This window comes from Lepidochelys kempii, chromosome 9 (genome assembly GCF_965140265.1).
Source record: "Lepidochelys kempii isolate rLepKem1 chromosome 9, rLepKem1.hap2, whole genome shotgun sequence".
Classification (NCBI taxonomy): domain Eukaryota; kingdom Metazoa; phylum Chordata; order Testudines; family Cheloniidae; genus Lepidochelys; species Lepidochelys kempii.
In genome coordinates this window covers 56,072,246-56,092,637 of record NC_133264.1, presented here as the reverse complement: position 1 = coordinate 56,092,637, position 20,392 = coordinate 56,072,246, and the positions used below count along the sequence as shown (strand labels likewise).

Genomic DNA, 20,392 nt, shown 5'->3' with positions numbered 1-20,392 from the left:
TGATTGTTCCCCTCTATTCGGCACTGGTGGGGCCACATCTGGAGTACTGAGTCCAGTTTTGGGCCCCCCACTACAGAAAGGATGTGGACAAATTGGAGAGAGTCCAGCGGAGGGCAATGAAAATGATCAGGGTTCTGGGACACATGACTTTTGAGGAGAGGTTGAGGGAACTGGGCTTGTTTAGTCTGCAGAAGAGAAGAGTGGGGGGCGGGGGGGTTAGCAGCCTTCAACTTCCTGAAGGGAGGTTCCAAAGAGGATGGAGCTTGGGTGTTCTTAGTGGTGGCAGATGACAGAACATGTAGCAATGGTCTCAAGTTGCAGTGAGGGAGGTTTAGGTTGGATATTAGGAAACACTATTTCACTAGGAGTGGGGTGAAGCACTGGAATAGGTTACCTAGGGAGGTGGTGGAATCTCCATCCTTAGAGGTTTTTAAGGCCTGGCTTGACAAAGCCCTGGCTCGGATGACTTAGTTGGTGTTCGTCCTGCTTTGGCAGGGGGTTCGACTAGATGACCTCCTGAAGTCTCTTCCAACCCTAATCTTCTATGATTGTATGATTCTCAGGTTTTCTGGCTGGCACAGCCCTACTCCCCAGCTCAGCTCAGGCCCCTGCTCTCTCCTTAGCTTGGCCCCACTCTGTTCCAGGCAATTCCAGCTCACACAGAGGATGGGACCCCCCCAACCCATGCCTCCTGACTCACTCATTGGCCTGCCCGCCCTGTCAATCAGGCTCATCTGGAGCATGGGCCTCTCCCCATTGCTCCTGGGGACTGTCAGTCTCAGGGTCCTGATTTCCCATTGACCCTTCCCCTTACTTTTAGTACTGGGAGCTAACCAACCAAAAAAACTCCACTGAGTTTTAGTAAGGGACTAACAGTCCACTTACATATACACTGAAATGTAAGTACAATATTTATATTTCAATTAATTTAGTTGATAATTAAATGGTAAAATGAGGCAGTAGCAATGTTTCAGTACTACTGTGCTGTGACACTTTTGTATTTTTGTGTCTGATTTTGTAAGCAAGTAGTTTTTAAGTGAGGTGAAACTTGGGGGTATGCAAAACAAATCAGACTCCAGAAAGGTATAGTCTGGAAAGGTTGAGAGCCACTGGACTAAGGTTAGGGTTCAAGAAGGTAGGGGGCTCAGGTTAGGGTTCCAAGCCCCTCCTAGGCAGCTATTGCAGACTCAGATCCTCTATGGATCAGGTGCCCAGAGGGGTGTTGAATACTCATCGAACAGTGGGGTATAATAGCATTCCCAGGTAAGACAAAATTGCATGTTTCTCTTTCACCACTGTCCATAGGCAAAGTAATGGGCAGGTTAGTGACTCTGCTAGAGCTGTTGCAATGGTGCTTAACACATTTCAGGAGGGTCCTGGGAAATCCAGGACTCTGGAAAACTATTGTCTGGTCAGAGAAATGATAAGAACCAGAATGAATGAGAAGCTTTCAGACACCAACACAAACAGGTTGATGTTTGCTAAGTAATGTCTGCTCTTCCTTTCCCTTTGCTAGATATAAGTGCTTACTACTGGTGGACTCTGTGGCATCATTAGGTGGAGCTCCCATCCTCATGGACCAACAGGGTAAGGAGCAAAGAACTCATCTTCTTAACTAGAGTATTCACCAGCCCCATAAAATAAACAAGAAAGAATGTATGTGTGGATAGAAAGGTCCTCTCTACAGGGGAGGCTGGGGAAACGGTAACTGTGATTGTCTTAAAAACCAGAGCTCCTGGGCCATTCCAGATGGTGGTGGGGGGAGGATTACCAGAGGGTTCATCCTGAACCATATTCTCTAGAGTGATTTCTGTTGGGAGAAACTGGGTTTAGGGTAGTGATGAGATCTTCTACTGCAGGCGTTCCCCAAGCTTAGTTAAGCTTTCAGAGGGTAGTGCTGCCTATGCTAGGGTTAGGGGGTCCAAGGGCAGGACATGTCGGGGTAACATTAATGTCCCACATGGTAAGGCTATCTGGGCTAGAGGAATGATTCCAGAGGACAAGGCTCCCAAACTAGGGCTATGTTTCCATGGGTAGGCTTACCCAGGCTGGGGTTAAGGTTACAATGGAGAAGACTCTCCAAACTACGCTTAGGGAACCAAAGTGTGGGGCTCCTTGAGCTGTGGGTAGGCTTTCAAAGGGTAAGACTCTGCAGGATAGGGTTGGTATACATAGAATCATACAAACATAGAATATCAGGATTGGAAGGCACCTCCAGGAGGTCATCTAGTCCAACCCCCAGCTCAAAGCAGGCACAATCCCCAAATAAATCACCCCAGCCAGGGCTTTGTCAAGCCTGACCTTAAAAACTTCAAAGGAAGGAGATTCCACCACCTCCCTAGGTAATGTATTCCAGTGTTTCACCACCCTCCTAGTGAGAAAGTTTTTCCTAATATCCAACCTAATCCTCCCCCACTGCAACTTGAGACCATTACTCCTCGTTCTGTCATCCACTTCCACTGAGAGCAGTCTAGATCCATCCTCTTTGGAACCCCCTTTCAGGTAGTTGAAAGCAGCTATCAAATCCCCCCTCATTCTTCTCTTCTGCAGACTAAACAATCCCAGTTCCCTCAGCCTCTCCTCATAAGTCATGTGTTCCAGTCCCCTAATAATTTTTGTTGCCCTCCGCTGGACTCTCTGTCCAATTTTTCCACATCCTTCTTGTAGTGTGGGGCCCAAAACTGGACACAGTATTCCAGATGAGGCCTCACCAATGTCGAATAGAGGGGAATGATCACGTCCCTCGATCTGCTGGCAGTGCCCCTACTTATACATCCCAAAATACTATTGGCCTTCTTGGCAACAAGGGCACACTGCTGACTCATATCCAGCTTCTCATCCACTGTAACCCCTAGGTCCTTTTCCGCAGAACTGCCACCGAGCCATTGGGTCCCTAGTCTGTAGCGGTGCATGGGATTCTTCCATCCTAAGTGCAGGACTCTGCACTTGTCCTTGTTGAACCTCATCAGATTTCTTTTGGCCCAATCCTCTCATTTGTCTAGGTCCCTCTGTATCCTATCCCTACCCTCCAGCGTATCTACCTCTCCTCCCAGTTTAGTGTCATCTGCAAACTTGCTGAGGGTGCAATCCATACCATCCTCCAGATCATTAAGGAAGATATTGAACAAAACTGGACCGAGGACCGACCCTTGGGGCACTCCATTTGATACCGGCTGCCAACTAGACATGGAGCCATTGATCACTACCCGTTGAGCCCGACAATCTAGCCAATTTCCTACTTATAGTGCATTCATCCAGCCCATACTTCTTTAACTTACTGGCTAGAATACTGTGGGAGACCGTGTCAAAGCTTTGCTAAAGTCAAGGAACAACACGTCCACTGCTTTCCCCTCATCCACAGAGCCAGTTATCTCGTCATAGAAGGCAATTAGATTAGTCAGGCCTTGGTGAATCCATGCTGACTGTTCCTGATCACTTTCCGCTCCTCTAAGTGCTTCAGAATTGATTCCTTGAGGACCTGCTCCATGATTTTTCCAGGGACTGAGGTGAGGCTGACTGGCCTGTAGTTCCCAGGATCCTCCTCCTTCCCTTTTTTAAAGATGGGCACCTCATTAGCCTTTTTCCAGTTGTCCAGGACCTCACCCGATCACCATGAGTTTTCAAAGATAATGGCCAATGGCTCTGCACTCACATCCACCAACTCCTTTAGCACTCTCGGATGCAACGCATCCGGCCCCATTGACTTGTGCTTGTACAGCTTTTCTAAATAGTCCCGAATCACTTCTTTCTTCTCAGAGGGCTGGTCACCTCCTCCCCATGCTGTGCTGCCCAGTGCAGCAGTCTGCGAGCTGACCTTGTTGTGAAGACAGAGGCAAAAAAAGCATTGAGTACATTAGCTTTTTCCACATCCTCTGTCACTAGGTTGCCTCCCTCATTCAGTAAGGGGCCCACACTTTCCTTGAATTTCTTCTTGTTGCTAACATACCTGAAGAAACCCTTCTTGTTACTCTTAACATCTCTTGCTAGCTGCACCTCCAGGTGTGATTTGGCCTTCCTGATTTCACTCCTGCATGCCTGAGCAATATTTATATACGCTTCCCTGGTCATTTGTCCAATCTTCCACTTCTTGTCAGCTTCTTCTTTGTGTTTAAGGTCAGCAAGGATTTCACTGTTAAGCTAAGCTGGTTGCCTGCCATATTTGCTATTCTTTCTACACATCAGAATGGTTTGTCCCTGTAACCTCAATAAGGATTCTTTAAAAACAAGCCAGCTCTCCTGGACTCCTTTCCCCCTCATGTTATTCTCCCAGGGGATCCTGCCCATCAGTTCCCTGAGGTTGTCAAAGTCTGCTTTTCTGAAGTCCAGGATAGGTATTCTGCTGCTCTCCTTTCTTCCCTGTGTCAGGATCCTGAAGTCGACCATCTCATGGTCACTGTCTCCCAGGTTCCCATCCACTTTTGCTTCCCCTACTAATTCTTCCCTGTTTGTGAGCAGCAGGTCAAGAAGAGCTCTGCCCCTAGTTGGTTCCTCCAGCACTTGCACCAGGAAATTGTCCCCTACACTTTCCAAAATCTTCCTGGATTGTCTGTGCACCGCTGTAGATATCAGGGTGATTGAAGTCTCCCATGAGAACCAGGGCCTACGATCTAGTAACTTCTGTTAGTTGCCGGAAGAAAGCCTCGTCCACCTCATCCTCCTGATCCGGTGGTCTATAGCAGGCTCCCACCATGACATCACCCTTGTTGCTCACGCTTCTAAACTTAATCCAGAGACACTCAGGTTTTTCTGCAGTTTCATACCGGAGCTCTGAGCAGTCATACTGCTCTCTTACATACAGTGCAACTCCCCGACCTTTTCTGCCCTGCCTGTCCTTCCTGAGCAGTTTATATCCACCCATCACAGTACTCCAGTCATGTGAGTTATTCCACCAAGTCTCTGTTATTCCAATCACATCATAATTCCTTGACTGTGCCAGGACTTCCAGTTCTCCCTGCTTGTTTTCCAGGCTTCTTGAATTTGTGTATAGGCACTTGAGATAACTGGCTGTTTGTCCTGCTTTCTTAGTATGAGGCAGGAGCCCTCCCCTTTTGCGTTCTCCTGCTCGTGCTTCCTCCTGGTATCCCACGTCCCCACTTATCTCAGGGCTTTGGTCTCCTTCCTCCAGTGAACCTAGTTTAAAGCCCTCCTCACTAGGTTAGCCAGCCTGCTTCCGAAGATGCTCTTCCCTCTCTTCGTTAGGTTGAGCCCGTCTCTCCCTAGCACTCCTCCTTCTTGCAACACCATCCCATGGTCAAAAAATCCAAAGCCTTCTCTCCGACACCACCTACATAGCCATTCGTTGACTTCCACGATTCGACAGTCTCTACCCAGGCCTTTTTCTTCTATGGGGAGGATGGACGAAAACACCACTTGCGCCTCAAACTCCTTTATCCTTTTTCCCAGAGCCACATATTCTGAAGTGATCAGCTCAAGGTCATTCTTGGCAGTATCATTGGTGCCCACGTGGAGAAGTAGGAAGGGGTAGTGATCCGAGGGCTTGATGAGTCTCGGTAGTCTCTCTGTCACATCGTGAATCCTAGCTACTGGCAAGCAGCAGACTTCTTGGTTTTCCTGGTCGGGGCGGCAGATAGATGACTCAGTCCCCCTGAGGACAGAGTCTCTGACCACCACCGCCCGCCTCCTCCTCTTGGGACCGGTGGTCATGGAACCCCCATCCCTAGGACAGTGCATCTCATGCCTTCCAATCGGCGGAGTCTCCTTCTGTTCCCTTCCCTCAGATGTATCATCTAGTCCACTCTCCGCATTAGTACCTGTGGAGAGAACATGAAAACAGTTGCTTACCTGTATCTGTGCTGCTGGTACATGGACGCTCCCCTTTCTTCTTCTGGAGGTCACATGCTACCAAATTTTTTCACCGTCCTCCTGTCCCCGCTGCGCAGCCTGCTCTGAATCTTCAGAACTTTGTGTCCGTAGAAGCATATCCTGACATCTGTCCAGGAAATCTTCAGCTTCTCTTATGCAACGCAGGGTCGATACTTCTTTTTCCAGACTTGAACCTTCTCTTCCAATATGGAGACCAGCTTGCACTTTGTACAGACAAAGTCGCTTCTGTCCTGTGGAAGAAAGACAAACATGGCACATCCAGTGCAGGTCACAACAGCTGAACGCTCCCCATCCATATTACCTTCCTTCTACGAGCTTCCTCAGGAGTTGCAGTAACTACTCAGAGAAGCCGGCAAGATGTAAGCCTCAGTGGGCTCTCCCCGGGTGAACTCCCTGGCAAACTCCCTCTGTTAGCCTCTCTGCTGTTTGCTACTCAGCTGGCTCACAGCTGACTGGCTTTTTATAACAGTCAGGCCCACTCAAAGCTCACCTGGAAGAAAGCATTCCCAATTCACACTTTTCAAACAAACAACCAATCAAGCACATGGTCAAACTGTCACCACAACAGACACTCAGATACTCAGCAACATAGCCTCCTTAATGTAGCCCTTAGCGTACCTCCTTTCAGACAGATCCCAGGCAAACTCCCTCTGTTAGCCTCTCTGCTGTTCACCACCACTTCGGGCTGCACAGGCTAGGGTTAACTTTCCAAAGGGTAGGGCTCCCTGGCCTAGGGTTCAGGTTCAGAGGGTAGGGCTCTCCAGCCTAGGGTTCAGGTTCCAGAGGGTGGGGCTCTCCGGCCTAGGGTTCGGGATCCAGAGGGTGGGGCTGTAACTGCATTTCCTGTTCAGAAGAACATAATAGTGTCCATACTGGGTTGGACAAGTGGTCCGTCTAGCCCAGTATCCTGTCTTCTGACATTGGCCAATGCCAGGTGCTTCCAAGGGAATGAACAGAACAGAGCAATTTATCGAGTGATCTACCCCCTCTTGCCGTGTCACAGCCTCTGGCAGTCAGAGGCTTAGGGATACCCATTGCATAGGGTTGTGTCCTGACCATCTCGGCTAGTAGCCATAGATTGACCTATCCTGCATGACTTTATCTAATTCTTTTTTAAATCCACTTATACTTTGGCCTTCACAACATCCCCTGACAATGAGTTCCACAGGTTGACTTTGTGCTGTATGAAGAAGTACTTCCTTATGTTTGTTTTATATCTGCTGCCTATTAATTTTATTGGATTACCCCTGGTTCCTGTGTCATGTCAATGGGTAAATAACACTTCCCTATTCATTTTTCCACATCATTTATGATTTTATAAACCTCTACCAGATCCCTCCCTCTCTCCCCCCCCCCCCCCCCGGATGTCTCTTTTCTAAACTAAACAGTCCCTGTCTTTTTAATCTCTCCTCATATGGAAGCTGTTCCATATCCCTAGTCATTTTGTTGCCCGTCTCTGCACCTTTTCCAATTCTAATATATCTTTGTAGCAATGGGGAGACCAACTCTGCACTCGGTATTCAAGATGTGGGTGTGTCATAAATATAAAGGGAAGGGTAAACCCCTTTGAAATCCCTCCTGGCCAGGGGAAAGCTCCTCTCACCTGTAAAGGGTTAAGAAGCTAAAGGTAACCTCACTGGCACCTGACCAAAATGACCAATGAGGAGACAAGATACTTTCAGAAGCTGGGAGGAGGGAGAGAAACAAAGGGTCTGTGGGTCTGTCTATATTCTGTCTTGGCCGGGGATAGACCAGGAATGGAGTCTTAGAACTTTTAGTAAGTAATCTAGCTAGGTACGTGTTAGATTATGATTTCTTTAAATGGCTGAGAAAAGAACTGTGCTGAATAGAATAACTATTTCTGTCTGTGTATCTTTTTTGTAACTTAAGGTTAAGAGGGGTTCTCTATGTTTTTGAATCTAATTACCCTGTAAGGTATCTACCATCCTGATTTTACAGGGGGGATTTCTTTATTTCTATTTACTTCTATTTTTATTAAAAGTCTTCTTGTAAGAAAACTGAATGCTTTTTCATTGTTCTCAGATCCAAGGGTTTGGGTCTGTGGTCACCTATGCAAATTGGTGAGGCTTTTTATCCAGCATTTCCCAGGAAAGGAGGGGTGCAAGTGTTGGGAGGATTGTTCATTGTTCTTAAGATCCAAGGGTCTGGGTCTGTAGTCACCTAGGCAAATTGGTGAGGCTTTTTACCAAACCTTGTCCAGGAAGTGGGGTGCAAGGTTTTGGGAAGTATTTTGGGGGGAAAGACGCGTCCAAACAGCTCTTCCCCAGTAACCAGTATTAGTTTGGTGGTGGTAGCGGCCAATCCAAGGACAAAGGGTGGAATATTTTGTACCTTGGGGAAGTTTTGACCTAAGCTGGTAAAGATAAGCTGAGGAGGTTTTTCATGCAGGTCCCCACATGTGTAGCCTAGAGTTCAGAGTGGGGGAGGAACCGTGACAGGGTGTACTGTAGATTAATATAGGGGCATTATGGTATTTTCTGTCTTATTGTCTCTCTCTTGCCTAATGGTTCCTAACATTCGGTTAGCTTTTTTGATTGCTGCTTCACATTGAGCATTTGTTTTTAGAGAACTATCCACGATGACTCTAAGATCTTTTTCTGGAGTATGTATGTTGGGATTATGTTTTCTAATGTGCATTACTTTATATTTATCAACATTGAATTTCATTTACCCAGTCACCCAGTTTTGTGAAATCCCTTTGTAACTGTTCACAGTCAGCTTTGGACTTAACTATATTGAGTAATTTTGTGTCATCTGCAAATGTTGCCACCTCACTGTTTACCCCTTTTTCCAAATAATTTATGAATATGTTGAACAGCCCTGGTCTCAGTACAGACCTTTGGGGAACCCCTTGATTTACCTCTCTCCATTGTGAGAGAAATTCCTCCCAAAACTGGAGAAAATGTAGTCAGGACTGTAAATCCTTATAGTTTGTGTTCACAAAGAGCCTTAACTCTGACCCATAGCCCTCTCCTCAATGGACCTATGATTAGTTTGTCATGTCACTATGGCTCACTAGGGATATTATCTGCTGGTGCAGTTTCTATTCACTTTCAGGAGTAGTTTGAACCAGATCACAGGGTGACTAAGAGGCACTAATGGGATATTAAAACCACTCTATCCTTAGGGTAATGGATAATGAGTTGAGAATAGTGAATTGTGCATTATGCAGATTGGCTTGGCTGGCTGGCAATGGAATGGTCGTTCTAAGGTAATGTATGTGCAGTGTGAGATGAGATGTCCTGGTGTATTGCAGTCAGTGGTTGAAGTTCAAGAGGGTGTGTGTTGGAGCTGCTGGCCCATATGTAATGAGACATGAGGCATTTTTGAGGAAATGATAGGGTGCAGACAGGGCCGGATTAACTCAGAGGGTTTAGGGGGCTGCAACCCAGGGCCTTGGGCTAAAGGGGGCCCCACAAAAATAAATCCATAATTATATACATGAAAATATATATATATCTATATAAATGTATGATCTATGGTTTGGGATAGAACAAATCTATTTTACCAATGTATCTTATTAAAACAACTTCCTGATCATAATTATCAAGCGATAAAATCAAATCATGTGCCATTTCTTATCGCTTGGATCTGTGTGCCTGTGCAGGGGTTTTATAAAAATGTCGGATAATGGTACACCTAGAAAATATGATAGCAGAGCTCAAAAGAGGAAAGCGCAGAAGTTAAAAACGATTCATGAGGAACAGTTGTTAAACAAAATACCAAAATTGACAGGCTATTTCAGTAAACCACCAACAAATGCACCAGATATTAGTGATTTGGAAAATAAGTCAACAAGCATCACAAATCCTCACAAGCGAACGACAGCAGCCACAGCAGACACAGTCAGTCAGCCAGTTTTGGATGAGAGTGAAATAGCTCCATGTGATGAAGGTAAAAACGCAGCTAACTTTGTCCATACAGCACTGATGCAGCACGCTGGGGCCCAATAAATGAAACAGTGTGATCTTATTGGATCACAAAAGGGCCAACACTATGTCAAAACAAAAATTGTGATTTTACAGCATCTGAAAAACAATACAAACATTAGAAATGGTGTTTATCAAAAACCCTCTTCACACGTACTCTTCAAAATGGGGAATCTGTACCTCATGAGTGGCTTCTTTATTCTCCATCAACAGGGTCTGTTTTTTGTTTTATGTGTCGATTGAAGATTTATCCTCTCATACAAGGGCATTTAGTGGTTGTGGCTTTAATGACTGGAAACATGATGCAGTTTGTGTTGTTTAGCACGAGAACAACATTTGTCACAGAAATACAATGCTTACCAGGATTTCTTGGACACAAGCCAAAGGGCAAATTGACTCAGAACTGGAAAAACAGTTTCAAACTGACCATGCTTATTGGAAAGAGGTTCTCAGATGGGTTGTTGCAGTTGTTAAGTTTCTGGCGGAGTGTGGGCTTTCTTTCAAAGGAGACAATGAAATTGTTGGATCCCCCAATAATGGGAATTACTTGGGCACCTTGGAATTATTGAGTCAGTTTGATCCTTTTCTAAATGAACATATAAAAAAATATGGGAATGCTGATAAAGGAAGGTCTTCATACCTTTCTTCAGCAATTTGTGAGGAATTTGTAATTTTAATGGGACAAAGGGTGCTTTTAGAAATAAACAGTCAGTTGCAGATTGCAAAGAACTTTTCAATTATTGTAGATTCCACTCCTGACATATCTCATGTAAATCAACGTACGTTCATTGTCTGCAGTGTGTCGCAAGAGGGGCAGATTCAAGAGTGTTTTCTTTAATTTCTCGCAATAACAAGTCATACTGGAGAATCACTTTGTAATTCAGTTTTGACAGTTTTGCAGAAGATGGACATTGACATAGCAAATTGCAGAGGTCAGTGTTATGACAATGCTAGTAGCATGTCAGGGGCATACAGAGGTCTGCAATCACGAATTTGGGAGATAAACCCTTTAGTAGAATGGGTACCTTGTGCAGCTCACACTCTCATTTTAGTTGGGTTAGGAGCGTAAACAGCTGCTTGGAGGCAAACATGTTTTTTTCCTTTGTCCAGTCACTTTTTAATTTCTGCTCGAAATCAACCATTCGCTGGCAAATTGTTACGGCAGGATTAGAGCCAAATGACAATAAGCAAATCGAGATGCTGAAAGCTCTTTCAGATACAAGGTGGTCCACACATTCCCAGGCTACAAAAGCACTACGACTGAATTATGAAAATATTCAGGAATCTCTCCAAAAACTAGTTGATGATCCAAATCAGAACCCAAATATGTACAATGATGCTCGATCACTGGTCATGAAAATGGACAAGCTGGAAATTGTTTTTCTTTGCAACCTCTGGAACACAGTTCCGCAGAGATTTCAAGCAACAAGCACTGCACTTCAGGTTGTTGACCTTGACTTGCCTAATGCTGTAAAGTTGGTGGGCTCTTTAAAGGATTTTGTGGCTGGTCTATGAGTTCAGTTTGACAGCTTTGAAACTACCACTAAACAAATGATACCTCGAGTTTCTCAACAGTATAAATCAGAAAAGCACTGTGAACTGAAGCGTAAAAAACAACAGGACGAGTCTGGGGAGCCAGACAGTAAGTTGTCAGGCCTAGAGAAATTTGGTGTGGAGGTTTTCAACATTGTTACTGATAAACCTGTTGCAGAGCTGCATTGCAGGTATGAGGCATACAAAGAGATATGCGGCTACTTCGGATTTATGAACAATCTTCATCTACTTTCTGCATCAGAACATGATTCAGCTGTTAAACTACAAAACAAATATAGTACAACTTACAAGAGGATTTTGCAGATGAAGTGGTTCAATTTAGGGAGTTCACAAAACACGAGAAAAACAAAACAGTAAAGACACTACTTTTCGTCTGCAGTCTGTGTTTCTCAATGTAGACATTGCCTTATGGATTTTTTTGACACTGCCAGTAATTAACACTGGAGGAGAATGATCGTTTTCAAAACTGGCGCTAATAAAAAACAAGCTGATGAAACTGAATAATTTGACTCTAATGTCAATAGAGTATGACTTGCTTTGTCAACTAGATTTCAGTGACATCATCAAGGATTTCTCAGCTCTGAAGACCAGAAAGAAATATAACAGCTGTTCTAAGGTAAGAAGTAGGCTATTTTGAATTAACTTAACTATATTCTACATGTTTTAAGACTGAAATGTAACCACAGAATGGCTTTATGTTAATTAAAAGGCAAGTTTAGTACAGCGTTAATAGCTTCGATGCCATAATTGTGATCCTTTTGTTTTAAACTAGGAAAAAGACTCGTATACAGCGCCCTCCAAAATCTAATAGCCCCGGGCCCACAGGAGAGTTAATCTGGCCCTGGGTGCAGAACTGGACTCCTAACGGAAAGCTAGTTGCTAGTCAGGACTGAAAGGATGGTGTTGCTGCCTTTCCTCCACAATCAATCTTAAATGGCTGGGTTTCTAACACACTACTTTTCCATTTAACACAGGTATTGACATCTTGTACTCGGGATCTCAAAAAGTCTTGAATGCTCCCCCTGGCAGTGCCCCTATCTCCTTCAGTGAGCGAGCCAGGTGAGGACAACGCTGCCATCCCTGTGGATTGTGAAACACATTGGTGAAAGCACAGGGCCAGGTAGAGGTGCTCATGTACACAACACTAGGGCAGGCTAAGCAGCAGGTGACTAAGGTCCACAGATGTGTAGAAGCACCTACACAGGTTGAACAATGTCCCTGAAAGAGGGAAAAGGTGGCCCACATGCAACCCTCTGTTACACATGGGCAAGTCCAGCCCAAGGTGTTCAAGCACCCAGAAATATCCCCGCTCCCAGTGACTGAGACCATTGATTCCTAGGTGTACAGCTGGGTGATCGCTCAGCCCTCAAGCAGCAGGGCTATCACTCCTGAGGGCAGTGCCACTGGAATCTAGGGGACCCCTCCCATGAGTCCGTGCTGCGCTATGGGAGGAAGGGTGGCAAGCTTGGGCCCTACATCATATGCAGAAGGGAGTAAAAGCAACCGCTGACCAGGCCTAAAACTTCCAGTTAAGCCTGAGGTGCAGGCATTACCCCTGAAGCCCCGGCCTCTCAGAGCCTCCCCAGCACACAGGAGCCCTCTGCACCCACAGCCAGTTCAAGCTGCAGGAAGCCAGGCACTGTCACTATCTCATTGGGTTGGTTCTGACTGGTGCAGTGGCTGCCTTCTCCCCCATGGGGCACTCAGCGGGATTCCTTTCCACCTCACCATTATCTAATCTGTTGTATCGATTTCGGTCCCAGCAGTTCCTCTGTCAGTGTCACGTCTGAGTGCCACCCAAGCAACCCCTCCCTTCCCTAGTCAGTGGGAGTAAGCTCAACTAGTTAACAATAACTACACCTACCTTGTATCTAGTGCTTCCCTTGCCTGATCTCAAAGTGCCTTACAGGAGGGCAATATCGTTATCCCCATTTTACAGGTGGGGAAAATGAGGCACAGAGGAGCCAGGAGTGTGTCTGTGTGGTGCATGTAGTAGGAAAACTAAGTAAAGGTTCTGGCTGGAGGGCAGAGCTCCTAGGATCGTTTACTCAGCTTTGTCATATCCATGTTGTCAGGAAGAAGATTTTCAGCAGGAGGACGAAGCCACCTTCCTTCTTCCTGGACATGGGCTGGCTGGCCAATTACTGGGGCTGTGACGACAAGCCAAGAATGTGAGGGGCGAGCTTTGGGGTGTCCAGGAGGCAGCTCTCTGACCAGGGATTTAACACACCACGACCTGAGTCCAGATGGACTTTCATCCAAATCACAAAGCATTTCCACTTCAGTCCGGATTGAAATCCCACCCAAATCACATCTGAACCCAGCACTCACCCCAGCCCCATACTTGACATCCATTCAGACCTCACAACATACTTACTTCTCATCTAAACTTCAACCTGACCCGAAGCCCCTTGTGTCCACCCTCACCCTAACCCTGAGCTAATCCTCATTCTTTCCCCAAAACTAATTAATGCCCCACCCCTCTCACCTCACTAGAAGAGGAGAGGTGAATCAAAGAATACAGTACTTCTCACATAGCACCAATTTACAGCATCCTGCTATCCACATCCTTGGCGTCAGCAGATCCAGTGCTCCTGCTTAGTCTTCATGAAGTTCCAATCTCTGATGTCAGTGTAGTAACCTCATTCATTTCCTTTTCCCCTGCTATGGTGGGATAGAAAGAGGAGGTCAGGCTGAAGTATGGTTTTGGTGGCTTAGCCTCCAGGATTTGTCTAGGGTTCAGTATTGATTGTAATGTATTGATTTGATCCAATAATGTATTTAGTCATTGTGGTCATGAGCCCTTCTCCAGCATGTCACATGTATATTACAGATACCATCATACTGCACCAATCAATAGCTTCTTCAGCCTGCGGGAGGGCTTGGCAATCCTTGCAGAACAGGTGAGCAACGGCAGGAGGCACTCGGGCCAGGCAGGGTGGAGAAAGGCAAAGAGAAGGAACATTAGTGGGAAAACAAGACTGTGACTATCATCACCGAGCTGGTTGCTGGGATTGCTATTTAGAAATATAGTTGAAGACAACACTGCTATTTTTTAAAGTATTTAGGTGCTTAAAGATCAAACAGAGGCCAGGTGGGATTTTCAAATGGAGCTAGATGCCTGTCTGCTTCTGTAGGCACCTAAATGCCTTTAAAAATCTATGCTTGGTGCTTATGGAAGAAACCAGTTGGACAGCCCTGGAGATTGAAGTCTTTTATTTAACCACTGTATGGGCAGCTGCCACGCAAACATCAAAGCGTTTGCCTAGATCCTGACCAGGAGGGATCTCCTGGAGGGGCAATAGTCCAGTCCAGTCTCCACTGCCATTCAGTCCTGGCCTCTTGCTGAGCCTGCCAGGCAGGAGGCCAATCTTGGGGGAGCTGCTTTTTGTGGTGGAGACACTGCCGAGGACTGGGCTCGGTTTGTGTGGCCATCGAGCAGCCATCAAGGGGTAACAAATTGTGGTCGTTCCAGACCTGGACTAGATGGGAACTGGTGCTTGGGAGATGAGCGGTCCCATAAAGGATCACCTGAGCCTTCTTCTCCCCATCAAGATGAAACGTGAAATCAACCTATCTGACCCAGGATTTGTGTCTGCCTGTTACATGTCTGGCCCTAGGACAGTAACCTCCTAGCTAATGGCTCTGCTCTTCTCCCCGTTGGCCCAGGGGCTGGAGAACTCCTGGAAGCTTCACAAGGAGAACAGTCTCTACCTGTGTGCAGGGCTGCAGCAGCTGGGTCTCCAACTCTTTGTGAAGGAACAGGTAGGACTTGGGCTGATATTACTGGACACTGTATAGACCTGCTGGATCTCACTGGTGTTGGTAGAGTGACACTGTGGACGCAGTGTCATCCGGCTGGGCTAGAGAGAAAGAGAGAGTTAAGGGGATAGTTTGGGACAGATGAGGCCAGATTCTTGGCTCATGTAAATCAGTGTAGCTCCACTGACTTTGGCAGAGTTATGCTGATTGCTAACAGTTGGGGATCTCGCCCAGCTCTGAATTTCTCAGGAGGTTTCACACGCTGGGAGATTCCCAGCCAACCAAGGATGGAAAAGCAGGATCTTCCCCATAGAAAGGAATCTTTGTTCCAGACTGCAAGGTTTGCAGCAAGGTGCAGAAGGAATAGGGAGGAGGGGGAAGAGGACTGTTTGCACACGCCCAGAGGAGACCTCCTGCCTGGATCTGACACCATGTCTCTGTTTTTCAGGAGGTGCGGCTCCCTACAATCACCACCTTTGTCCTACCTGAGGGATATGACTGGAAGGAGGTCACAACGTTTATTATGAATAAACATGCAATAGAGATCTCAGGGGGCCTGGGACCATCGGCGGGGAAGGTAGGTCCAAGCTGCCAACCAGGGTTGAACAATGCAAGTCTCTGTGGCTAGTCAGGTACTTTGCGAACAGGAACCGCTAATAGGGAGTTTTGAGAGGGAGTTCTCCAGGTGAAGGAGGAGCAAATACTGGACCCTTGGGGTAAGTGGCTGTCTGTAGTGTGTGTTTGGGGGTTACTTGCTGTGTGCTGAACTTGTGTTTGTCTGTCTGTTTTTTTGTTTGAAGGACCATGTGCTATGGGGCCAGCAGTTGGAAGCTGTGAGCTTCTAAACAAGGTTTGAAATCTCGAAGCCTCTGTTCATTGGCTGAGCCTTAGTCGGGGGCAGGGCTATCAAGAAGGCCAGGGCTTTATAAAGCAGTGAGCAAGCGACCAAGGACTGCTAACAGGGAGTTTCGAGAGGAAGTTTGGAAAGGGGACAAAGTACACTTGCCATTCTTTAAAACCTTTAAACTAAACTATAATCTATAATCAAAACTAACCTATAATCAGAACTTCTTGATTTAAATAAAAACCCTGTCATTAACCTTGGTAGCTGTAGGAGAAAATGCAGGCAGAAGCCCAGCAGCAGAATGGGGACTATCCTGTTTATTGCACTAAGTGTAGCATGTATGATTACCTGCCCTGTGGGCGAGTGGAGTATATGTGCATTTGGTGCAAGGAACTCCTGGCCCTCAGAGACCGTGTATGGGCTTTGGAGGCCAGGGTGGCGGAACTGGAGGAGCTAAGGGAGGCAGAGAGGTATGCTGATGAGGCTTTCTGGGACACTGTAGATTTGTCCCACCTCTGGTTAGACAGCCCCTGCACTGTTAAGGAGGATGAAAAGCCCAGAGAAGGAGAGCAGTCAACGGGAACAGAGGGAAACCTTCCCATAGTTACAGGTTTCAGAGTAGCAGCCGTGTTAGTCTGTATTCGCAAAAAGAAAAGGAGTACTTCTGGCACCTTAGAGACTAACCAATTTATTTGAGCATAAGCTTTCATGAGCTACAGCTCACTTCATCGGATGCATCCGATGAAGTGAGCTGTAGTTCACGAAAGCTTATGCTCAAATAAATTGGTTAGTCTCTAAGGTGCCACAAGTAGTCCTTCCCATAGTTGGGACCCTCCTTCCAGATGATGTTGGGGTATCCTCTCGCACTGAGGGAGGGAACCTCTCCGGGGAGGGAACTCTAGTCATTAGGAAAAGGCAGGTGTTAGTAATGGGAGATTTAATCATTAGAAACATAGAGAGCTGGGTTTGTGATGACCGGGAGAACCGTATGGTGACTTGCCTGCCTGGTGCCAAGGTTGCAGATCTCTCGAGGCGTCTAGATAGACTTATGTGTAGTGCTGGGGAGGAGCCTTCCCTACGGAATGCAGCCCAAGACTGATACAAACCACTGCCTCAGGGCTTCATGCATTGAGATCCAGCCACAAGCAAACTTGGAGAAAAAGCTCTCAAGATAAGGCCTGGCATGCTGTGTTCTTACAGCCACTTGCGAAATAAGCAGTGACTATTGGGAACCTGTAGCAGGGTTTACCACCCTTCTGTAGCCAACCACAGCGATACAGATGAGTCCTGCCTCCGTTTCCCTCATGGTCCCCAGGGCTGGCCAAGTTGCTCTTCTCTACCTTCCTGCTGCTACTTCCTACTCCCCTTTCTCAACTGATGCCTGGGTCTCTATAGAGGTCAGGTGCCCTCTATCAGGCAACTAACTAGACACAGGTGAACTTGGACCCATTTCCTTTTAAAGGGGCCAGTCGTTCTGTGAGGGAATTCTAACAAAGAAGTCTGTTTAATTAGGGGATGCAATAACAAACAACCTCCTCCCCCCCGCAACACACAACACTATTTGTGTGGTAGAAGGTGCAGCATTTGTAGGTCTTTCCAAGAGAGAATGGAATTGCTTGTAGACAAATTTGCATAAGCAAATTTCAGAGGAGAGGAAAAGCTAGCCTTTGTTCTTTCCATATTTTCCTTGTTTGTGTTAATGAATGCAAATTAAAAGAGGATACCTAAGACAGAGCTGCATTGAAGAGTCTTTTTCCATAGGCTTGTTACTAACCAATCATTACCCTAAACTGGAAGAGACTAGGGAAAATGAAAAAGTTCAAATGCAATAATTTATTAGAGGAGAGGGAAGTTTCAATAACAGCATGATATTTATGCTGGCTTTAGGTCTAGTACTTTGAGCACTTTTTCCAAGACTCAGTAGAGAGTATACCTTGTTCTGGGTTGGGCATAACACTTGTGAGAAGCTTACAGAATTACAGGGATGAGTTTAAAAGCAAAGCTATTCTTGCAGGGCCTTGGCTAGGAGAACCTAGGTTGACCACTGATTCCTTATTTTAAGAGCTATTCCTTATTGGAGGCACGATCCAACTCCTACTGAAGTCAATAGAAAGACTCCCATTGCTTTCAATTGGAATTGGATCAACCCATGTCAATATATGAGGTACTTTTCTCCAGTAACGGCCATGTTAATCTGTATTTGCAAAAAGAAAAGGAGTACTTGTGGCACCTTAGAGACTAACCAATTTATTTGAGCATAAGCTTTCGTGATGCATCCGATGAAGTGAGCTGTAGCTCATGAAAGCTCATGCTCAAATAAATTGGTTAGTCTCTAAGGTGCCACAAGTACTCCTTTTCTTTTTTCTCCAGTAGTCATAAGGAATAGTATAACATGATACAAAGGGATGAATAAAGCATTGGGAGGGGTGGCCCCTTACAAATAAGCTTTGTTTTAGTGTTTCATATCATGTAATTTATTATCTCTAACTGTAGGTGGTCACCCTAGCTGCAACTCAGCCACAAATTTGCTCCCTAGTATATTTTACCTTTGGCATACTGGCCAGCAGAACTAAAGCAGGTGCCACCAAAGAAGCTGAAGATTTCTTGTGTTTTCATTTTACTTGTATTTGCTTCAATTAATGATAACAAAAACAATTACATCTATGTGGTCTGATTCCCCCACTGTCGTGCACCTTCTACAGCGTACACTACTGCAGTATGGCTGTGCCGGGAGCTTGACACCATTCTGATCTGCTACCTTTTTACACCTCCTTTGCATTCACTTTGCCCAGGCATAAGTGACAGTACATGGTGCAGGGCACTGGAGAATCTGGCCTATTATATGGTATGTGTTTTTTTTTGAAGTCACTGGTATGGTTCTCACCTCCCCCGTGAGCCTTGCATCTCCTGCAGTCATGCAATCCGACATGTCACTGGGCTGATCCTGGAAAACCAATTTGATCTCATTAATATTTACTACTCTCTATTGAGTTTCCTTTTCTCTCAATTTCAGGTTCTTCGAATAGGACTCATGGGCTATAACTCCACCAAATTCAATGCGGACCAAGTCCTGCATGCCCTGAAAGATGCCCTCCAGCACTGCCACAAGAACAAGCTGTGAGCTGCTCCTAGTGCAGCTGCAGACACAAGTACAAAGAGATCATTTCAGGCCTTGCTCATGCCACTGTCTTCTCCCAAACTCAAGCAGGAGGCTGAAGTGGGGCCACTGCTCTCATTTCCCTCATGTCTGTTGTACCCGATGAAATATTGGTGAGCGCCAGACCAGCTGCAGCACCCTACGGGGGAAAAATGAACCATGCCATACCCAGGGAGCCATGCTCCATTGAGAATTGATTATTAGCAGTGTCAGGTGGATCTGCACATAGATATTCAGAGTTTTCGCTTTATTGATGAATGACCAAGATGTGATCAGGGTAGTGTGGAACTGACAGTGCAAGAGCGGGGAGGTGACTGGGCGGGGGGGAGAGGGGGTAAGGGCAGATGAGATGTATGAGGAGAGGGATAAAGCGTTCCAACTTGTTGCCAGCTGCAGAACTCCAGATCTGCTTGGGCTGCCATCTTACCCAAATCAGGAGTTTGAGAGAGGCAGCATGCTACAGAATCAACCTACACCCCCTCTCAGGACTTTATCTGGCAGCATTCAGGTGAAGGATGAAGAAAAAGGGATGGGAAGGACTTGAGAGTACAGTGGAACCTGAACCTGCATCAGTGAGAGTGCTGCTGGGCACCCTGGTGCTCCTGCCTAGCAGCGACAGCAAGGCCAGAGAGGCAAGCACCGAGCTAAAGTTAAGTCCTGGTCTCCTCAGCCAGGCCCATTCTCTTCCTATGCTCTCCCCCTTTCACACCCTGCCCTCTTTTAAGACAGCAGGCATGCAGGCATGTGCTGAGTGCCAAGGGCTGGACTGGTGCATCCATGCCCGCTCTGTTCACACCTGCCCTCCAGCACAACAGCTTCATGCTCCCTGCTGCACACTGACTTGCAGGCCCCTGGATTCCTGGGATCAAGGTTTCCTATTCCTCCTCCTTCTTGCCCTCTGCCATGTTGGTCCTTTCAGCATGAGCACAGCAGCCTGGAGGGGCTCATGATCCTGCTTACAGTAGTACCACAAACAGGAAACTACATCATCAAAGCAGATATTACAACCAATCAGGGACTTGGAAGCTCCCTTCAACAGCCAAGCTCTACTGGCACACCCATGCAAAAAACGTATGCTATATACATGTGTAAATTCACTGATGCACAGGGCATGACCCCGGAATAGATCATACTGGATTAATAAACAGTGACATATGGCACAGCACAGATTGTGTGTGACTCTAATTTGCTACAGAACACCATTCTTCCTCTAGCAGACCACACAGTACAAGTGATCGGCAATACTAAGAGTAATTCCACAGAGCATGGCTTACCCTACAC

General features: G+C 46.3%; 1 protein-coding gene across 1 annotated transcript in view; it reads left to right on the top strand.

Moving 5' to 3' along the window:
* AGXT (alanine--glyoxylate aminotransferase) overlaps positions 1–20,276 on the top strand; it is a 32,450-nt gene extending 12,174 nt beyond the window's left edge. Inside the window, exons 5-11 of the mRNA XM_073360489.1 lie at positions 1,517–1,587; positions 12,323–12,407; positions 13,424–13,519; positions 14,182–14,251; positions 15,018–15,113; positions 15,559–15,687; positions 18,968–20,276. Coding sequence (XP_073216590.1) covers positions 1,517–1,587; positions 12,323–12,407; positions 13,424–13,519; positions 14,182–14,251; positions 15,018–15,113; positions 15,559–15,687; positions 18,968–19,075 — 655 coding nt within the window. The 3' untranslated portion in view covers positions 19,076–20,276. The remainder of the gene's footprint in view (positions 1–1,516; positions 1,588–12,322; positions 12,408–13,423; positions 13,520–14,181; positions 14,252–15,017; positions 15,114–15,558; positions 15,688–18,967) is intronic.
* The last annotated feature ends 116 nt before the right edge of the window (positions 20,277–20,392 follow it).